The sequence below is a fragment of the Penaeus vannamei genome, chromosome 20 (assembly GCF_042767895.1).
Source record: "Penaeus vannamei isolate JL-2024 chromosome 20, ASM4276789v1, whole genome shotgun sequence".
In the NCBI taxonomy this organism is placed as follows: Eukaryota; Metazoa; Arthropoda; class Malacostraca; order Decapoda; family Penaeidae; genus Penaeus; species Penaeus vannamei.
This window is the reverse complement of record NC_091568.1, coordinates 4,811,583-4,819,885: the sequence shown is the minus strand read 5'-3', so window position 1 is coordinate 4,819,885 and position 8,303 is coordinate 4,811,583. Positions and strand designations below refer to the sequence as shown.

Below are 8,303 nucleotides of genomic sequence, written 5' to 3'. Positions count from 1 at the left end.
TTCTATATATGCACTTGATCATAATTTGCTTTATTGTTTTCCATACAATCTTTCTGTCATTTACAACACCTTGTTCTGTTATCACATATGCACTGTACCTATTTTTACAACTGAATTTGTATTTCTCAAAACCAAGAGATTGATTTTACCTATCTCTGTGTGCTGTTCTCTCTTCTTGCCCTATTACTTTCACTCTTTTATTTTATAGAGATTTCTTTGTGTGCTGAGAACCATACATGTCCTCCCAGATTTAAACTATGTCCATTTACATTGAATTCAGAGCGTGTTAGGAAACCAAATTCATAACCTTTAAATATTAAGCTACTGTTTGACTCTAAAGGATGCAATGAGGTGCTGGCATGTATATACAGTTGTAAGAGTGTTTTTATTAATCATCCAGATAGACCAAATTTTACACAAGGAGTAAGTGCTTGATCCATGATTATAGAATTTATGTAATGAATTGCATGTAATGTGTTAGAAGCTGTAAGATGGACCATCCCATTTAGCATTCAGAACTGATTTGAGAGTTTTCTGTGCTTTGCTTTTTTTTTATCAAGAATGGTGTGTTTGAATTAATTCTTTTATTGCTGGTCTGTTGATTCCAGTATGTACCTTACAGATTACTGTCACATTCATCCTGCTCGTGAAGATTTGAATATACCAAACATAGGTATACTTGAAATAGTAAATGTTAAAGATTGGGACAATGTATCGTAAGTCAAATTCTCCATTTGAATCAAATGGTATAGGGCCTAACACTTCAATTTATATACATGAGTTTCCTATTATTCACTTTTTTGGGATTATGCTATTATAGAAAACAAAATCAATTTCAAATTTATATATTTACGTGATACTTTACCTACTACACTTGTTTCATGGTTATGATATCATAGGAACCACATTTGCGTCAGGACAGTATTTTTTGTCGTGGAAATTAGCTATAGTAGAATGAGTAGAAATGGTACTCATATCTTCATCACAAAGGATGAGAAAATTTCAATAAAACTAATGGGAGAGAATTGAACCAAAAGAAATAATGTCTTGCCTAAAAAAGATGTGATTTGGAATGACACTTAGAAATAAGAACAGTTCTTCATGTTTGAAAGACATTTGAATTATGCATTGAGATGTTCCAGCACTAATGCATTGTGCTTATAGATTAGGGATTAGGGTATCATTAGATGCCTGCATAGTATATCTGCCATAGAGGTTAAAAATAGGTCTGGAAATAGCTGAAAAACAGTTCATTTTAGATTTAGGTAAAACTTTTGAGTAAGATTGTAATATATATTGGTCAGATCTCATTTGCTTGTAAGGAAGACATTGAGATAATTCTGTGCACCTCTCTCTTTATTGAATTTTGCATTCACTTTAACTATTTATTACTAAAGGTTGTTTGGGCCTATGCTAACTTTATAAATGATAAAGGAACAGTACTAATATTATATCCTTCTGGAAGTTGATATTGACATTAATAACTCTTTACCCTCACTAAATATCAATAGTATTTAAGCAAGTTCAATTTGTAAAATGTTTTCTTGATTAGTGAAATTTTACTTTTTTTTACTACCTCATCATTATTAACAAAAAAGGATATTTAGAAACTTTTTTCACTTTAAGCAATACTGTAATTTATTTTTATCTTTTGTAGTAGGCTTATTGTAGGTTTGTTGACATATGATTATAAGGAACGATTTAATGCATTTAAATTATTACAGGGCTATTACAAGGACATTGTGGAATTTTTCTTTGATGGACGTAACGAGTGCAAGAATTTCTGGAAGAAGTGTGTGGAGCACCATGGATTCTTCCGATGTTCACAAGTTAAGAAAGTGCCACGCCAAAAAACCAGGGTGCTTTCGCGAGGATCTTCATTTAGGTTAGTTTGCTGAAGTTAGAAAATAGGGGAAAAAATCATGTTTTTAGAAAGTATCACTATTGTTTGTAGGGGAGATTCTTTTCTATGATTGAAGTTAGTAATGTCTTGTTGATTTTTTTCTTTTCCCTCACCAGATACAGCGGCAGAACTCAAAAACAGGTTCAGGAATTTGTCAGAGATAATTATGTGAAGAGAGCACCATTTCAAAGGTAAGGATCTTGTTGCCAACATTTTTATTACAAATGTATATGTATGTCTATTTGCATATTCACTAGTTTACTTACCTTTTTCCTAACATGTAAGATTATATATATATATATATATAAATATATATATATATATATATATATATATATATATATATATATATATATATATATATATATATATATATATATATATATATATATATAAATATATATATATATATATATATATATATATATATATATATATATATATATTTATATATATATATATATATATATATATATATATATGTATATATATGTATATATATTTATTTATTTATTTATTTATACATATTTATACACATTTATACATTTTTTGGGAGTAAAGTTTTAAAGGTATATTTTACTTCGAGATATAGTTTCTTCTCTGTGCTTTGCTCAAGTAATAAGCACAAATATTACTTAGTTGAGGAAGCAGAATTCCAGCAAATTATATTTTCTTCTTCTTTACAGGTCTCAGTCATTTCGACACTCTCCCTCAGTACATACGAGCGTGAGCAACGTAGGTATGAGTATCTCTGCACAGCCTCTTCTTCCACTTGGAGACAATCAATGCGGTAAGTCAATGGACTGTAGGTTGATTTAGTTAGGAGCTCTGTGATACTCCTCCAAAGTCCGTCACTTATTCTGATTACTTGTTGATCTAAGTTTTTCCCCTTTCTTCTCCTTTTTCTCACCAATATCCTCCTCTTCTTTCTTCTGATACATCTGCTCCTCTTCTTCTTTCTCTTGATTTTTTGCATCATCTCCATTTTCATCTTTATTGTCCACTTGTCTTTTTCTACACCGTACTTTTCCTTCTTTGCCATTTTGTTTTCCTTTTACCTCTCATCTTCCTATTCTTTAATTTCTTTTTCCTCTTCCTATTCTATTTCTAATTCCTCCTCCTCTACCTAGACTTCTCCCTCCTCCGCTTCCTCCTCCTCCTCCCTTTCTTCTCCACCCTTTCCCCCTTCCCCCTCCTTTACCTCCCCTTTCCCCTCCTCTTCCCCTTCTTTTTCCTTTTCAACTTCTTCATCCTTCTCTTCCTCCTCTTCCCTTTTTGCTAACTTTCCTTCTTTCTCCAGTTCTTCCTCTGCCTCCACTTCCTACTTGTCCTCTTTTTCACCCTCTCTCTCCTATATACACATACGACCTCAAGTACTTCATCTTCTGACACTGGTAGTTGAAGAAAATTGGAATCTGTCCACCTTGTCATTCCCATCTATAAAGTGACACAGACATTTGTAGGATTCATCACCTCGCTATTTTAGCCATTGGATATTTCAGTGTCCATGGCACTTCAGTGGACTTCCCACCCTCTACATTGCTCATATACAGTAGAAGGGATTGCTCGTTTTACTCTTTTCCTTGGTTCACTGTCCTTTATAAAAGCAATTAAGCCTTTGTTTGAAGCTAAAGTGGACCAGGTGTGCCCAGGCATTGATAGTATTCCATTATCTTCAACCATGTCACTTTCCTTAAACATAAACTGATACTTATGTATATTTAGTTAAAATAAGACATTTTAAAATGAGTGTGCATACATGTATTCATGTATGCTGGCATGTATTTTTCTACATAATCAATATTTTGTGATTTGTAAATTAAGGTAACTGCCATTAAAACATTTTCAAATTTATAAATGTTGCTTGAATATTTCCAGATCTTTTTACTATCTGTAAACTCATTGCCACTGGGTACATATGCTGCCCACTGTAGTTTTATTTTGTGAATTTTGTTTACACGTAGGTGATCCACAAGAGCTCATTTACCAAGGAGTCATTTAGGCCCTACAGGACTTTGCCAGATATCCCCATTCCTTGTAATTTTGCTGTTTTTTTTCTAAGAAAATTATTTTAATGGTAATATTATTATTTACCTTTCCTTTATTAAAATGTCATTAAAATACTATTAGCAATAGAAATACAAAAGAAGAGAAAACTGGTGACAGGTAGGACCACTTATTAGCTCCTTGGTGACTAAGCTCCTATGGAGCCATCTATATGTTAACAATTGATAAACTAAAATCACAGTGGACATGGCATGTCTGTACATGCCAACCCCGGCAACAGTGGGTTAGATAATTCTCCTTAACCCTTTGTGGAGTCAGATTCATATTTCCATAAAACGAGTCCTTAAGAAGAATTTTTTTTTGACATTTTGCCTATAAAAGTATATGACAATGCATTAGCATCTCCTAGCCTTATTTTTTTGGGAAAGAAATAACTGTACATATCCTTTAAGGGTTAAAGAGAATTTTTGCTATGTTTACTAGTTATTTTGAACTTGAATGCCTTACCTTGCATCATAATACAAGATTTGATGTCACTAAAGCTGTTCAAAAGATGTGTACTTTATATCTTAATCTCTGAGTCTTTATTCCAAAATTCATTTCTGTATATAAAGAAACTCAGGGAAAAGATTCCCTTGTTTTTACCTATTGGATCTGGGTGCCTTGTGTCCACACGTAGCCCAAAATCTGGCCATTAGGCTTACTTGAGTGGTGACACTCAGGTTGTAGGCCTGGCCCACACAGACACTTAAGTATGGTGTCAAGTTTCTTTGCCGTTCATTTGCATTGTTATTATCTGGTTTTCTGCACAAGCAGTTTTCACTATTTGCCCTTTCCCAAGGTGTATGTTTGTTGTCTTATATGGTAATAAATTATTATCGTTGCACAGACTCTATATGGTCTCAAGGTAGTCTATAACAATAAGTTTTTTTTTTGTTTTGTTTTTATCATTTTTTTTTTAATACACTCTGTGATACCAGTCATGGTGGGCATGTCATGAGCATGGAAATAAGTTTCCTCTTTGGAGCCAGCACTTTTCCAGTCATGGCACACAGATGGTACATTACACACTTATTTATGGAAGGAATTTGAAGCCCTTCCCAAAATGGCCATGAAGTCTAATTTGTCTTCAAGAGCTTTGTTCACATACATCAGGTTGTTCCTGTCACCCAACTTTCTGCCACATTTTTTTATGATGGCTTATTCCCATTACTTTGGCCCTCATTAAGATTTTCCCATGACTGCATATTTCTGTCACCCATCCCCGAAGCCAAATTTGATGACATGATAGTCATACCCCCAGATCCAAGCGGTTACTATATTTCCTCGTCATTAAGAGATTTGTCAAAATCAATAGACTTTTTCATTGTGATTTGTTCTTTATAAAAACTTTGAAAATGTAATGGAACTTCCATTCAGCTCTCTTGCATAGCTGCCAGTTATATTGACCTCATGTTGAAAGCGCTTACACATTTTCAGTAAGAAAAGGCATACAGTCTTATTGAAACAAGAAGCCTTTATAAACAAGTATATTTTATTTTAGTGATGAATCATAAAATATATTAGTAGACCTATATTTTATTATGTATTTGACTGGCCAATACTTTCCAAAAATCATCACAAAAGCTTGTTTGACAGCTAGTGAAATGTAGGAATTCAGACTTGACATTGTCTCTAAAGTTGCTAATGGTCCTTAACATTGCATTTTATAAATACTTTGAAAAATAAAATCAGCTGTTTTATTGAAATTACTGTTTCTCATTGTGTGTTAACATTTAGATATCTGCTTTCTTCATTCCTATTAACATCTCTATAAGGTGTTTTGCATGAGGAACTAGGAAGAACTAGACAGTACATTCTAGGTGTTTGGTTTTATACTAACTAACTCATATTTTACAGTTGGCACACCTGTATCTTTATCGTGTGGCTCCATGACCCTGGCTTCTACAGGTGACCCACAGTCGCCGGGGTCACCTACCCAGACTGAGACTGCCGACCTCCATGACTTCGACACACGTGACCTGGAGACCCCCAGTGTGACACCATCAAGGCAGGACACCCTATCACCGGAGACCTCAGTGACCTCTAGTCCACAGCGAGGTCATGACCCCGAGTACTCCCACCATCCAGGTCAGCATCGCCACTACCAAAGGGCGCCCTCAATCGACACTAACTCTACTATGTCCTCACGCCAACAACTCAACTCTAACCCTGCTCTCATGGAGGGATCAATAAAAGATTATAGCTATATAGATAACCGACTCTATCAAGAGCAAGGTGATGATAGTGGGGATAATTTATCACATGATTCCTATGAACTCATTGAAAGGGAGGGAGGGAAGTGGGCAGGATCACAATCTAGCCTCAGATGTCCAAGCAGGTCTGGGTCCAAATTACTGATAAATAATGAAGATGACCTTGGGGAGGGGATAGATTGGTCAGGGGTTAAAGAGGATGATGGCAGGGGGCGGGCAAGTAGCTACACGGGCAGTCTGCCTCGTAGCCATGGTAGTAATACACCCAAAACCCACACTAATGGCTACACTGGTAGTCTTCCAAGAACACGTAGCAGCAGTCAGACTGGGAACTTGTCTCGAAGTTTAGCTGGTAGTCGAGCTAGTTCCAGAATAACTCTGGAATTACCTCTCGACTCGCGTCCGTCCCAGACTGACGAGGAAGATCTTGCAAGCCCTGGAAGCCCAGAGTTCCATGAGAACAGTGTATGTGAAATTACCAGTGAAAAAGGTTACATGTTAACTACAAGGCACTTGGGAACTATCACCATCACAGATAGTGCATCTGTGTTTGGACAAATGTCCCATCCCCGTCATGGTGGTTTAGAACGTCAGGAAAGCCTCCCAGAGAGTGTCAGCCTTAGATCACACTCTAGTAGCCGGTCCAGAGTAGGGAGGGATTCACATGAAAGCCTTCGTGATCTAGGTGATGCCTCAACAAGCTTGAGCACACTAACTGTTACTCCACGATTATCTGCTAGCTTACGGGCAGCAAAAGAGATGGGACACTATGTAGATTATGGTTCATCACAAGAAAGCTTGCACAAGATGAGTTCTTGTGAAAGTGATGGTGGATCATCTCTGTCCTCCCACACTCGGTCATCAACAACCCCAAGACCAATGGACCTTCAGCACGGTAAGTTCCTTCAGCACAGGCGAAGTACTTCAACCAGCCCTCCAAGTATCACTTCCTACTCATCTCAGCCAAGACCAAGATCCATGGATTTTTCCACTCTTCATAAAAAATCAGTGTACCATATGTATGGAGCTGGACGAGGAAGTGACTCCGGAGGAAATACAGACAGTGATATTTGCTCACCTTTAGAAATCCCTCACACAATATCACATCCTCCAGAGCAAGTAAGGGAGGAAGAGGAAGAAGATGATGACTTGACCCCTTCTCAAGAACAGGTACAGTTTTTACCGCCACCCCCAGACATGGACCTCATAACTCGTGTGAGAGGAAGCAGCGATGAGGAAGAAGATGAGCAAGAAGAGCTACAAGAATTAGAATTAGAGTCTGAACATGAAGATCAGATTATTGTTGTCATTGAAGAAAAAAGTGGAGGTGAACCCTGTATCTTTGATTTTGAAATTTTACCTCCTCCACCTGAAGTAAAGGAAGAGTCTCCTTCCAGCGGAGAAATGGATCTAACTGACACATCACGAGAAAGGAAGATTGATGAAAGTGATGCTTCAGAAAGAACTGTCATTGAAAGATTCCGTTTGCCTGATGAAAGATTAAATAAGTTGGGGTCTAAAGATAGCCAGATGAGCATAGAAGAAATTGATGAATCAATTCTAGATAGGAGATCTTCTGTTACTGGGGAACGAAGAATGTCTGCACATGACATTGGACGAAAGTCCCCATATCCTACAGGAGAACGTAGACCTTCCATTCAGGATTATGGAAATATTTCTCCTCTTCCAGACAGAGAACGCAGGTCATCACTACATGACTCTGAACGTCGTTCTCCATTTTTAGATAGAGAGAGAAGGTCATCTGTTCATGATATGGGCCGAAGATCCCCATATGATATGGAACGGGAAATAAGAGAGAGGAAGTCATCTTCATCTTCAGAAAGACGAAGCTCGGTGTGTTCAGACCGTCGAAGTTCAGTGTCCTCAGATAGAAGAGGTTCTGTTTCATCAGAGAGAAGACCATCTCTATCAGATATTGGAAGAAGAACATCAATATCCATTGAACCTGGGCAGAGATCACCATTTTTTGATGCTCCAGTGTTTGAATTTGAACCTGAACGAGAGTCAGAATCCCTTGAGCCAGACACATCTTCATCAACACTTCCATCAGTATCTGAGAAGAGTCCAACTATATCAGATCCAGAGCGAAAGACAAACTTTTTTGATGGTATTATCCT

General features: G+C 36.8%; 1 protein-coding gene across 3 annotated transcripts in view; it reads left to right on the top strand.

The window, feature by feature from the left end:
* Positions 1-8,303, top strand: part of Cdep (Chondrocyte-derived ezrin-like domain containing protein) — a 385,231-nt gene that overhangs the window by 349,818 nt on the left and 27,110 nt on the right. Inside the window, exons 8-11 of one of the 3 annotated variants that reach the window (XM_070134758.1) lie at positions 1,725-1,885; positions 2,020-2,094; positions 2,590-2,693; positions 5,861-6,040. In XM_070134758.1, the coding sequence (XP_069990859.1) occupies positions 1,725-1,885; positions 2,020-2,094; positions 2,590-2,693; positions 5,861-6,040 (520 nt within the window). Of the gene's footprint in view, positions 1-1,724; positions 1,886-2,019; positions 2,095-2,589; positions 2,694-5,809; positions 6,041-8,303 lie in introns of all 3 variants that reach the window. The other 2 variants (XM_070134757.1, XM_070134759.1) reach the window with 2 other exon arrangements.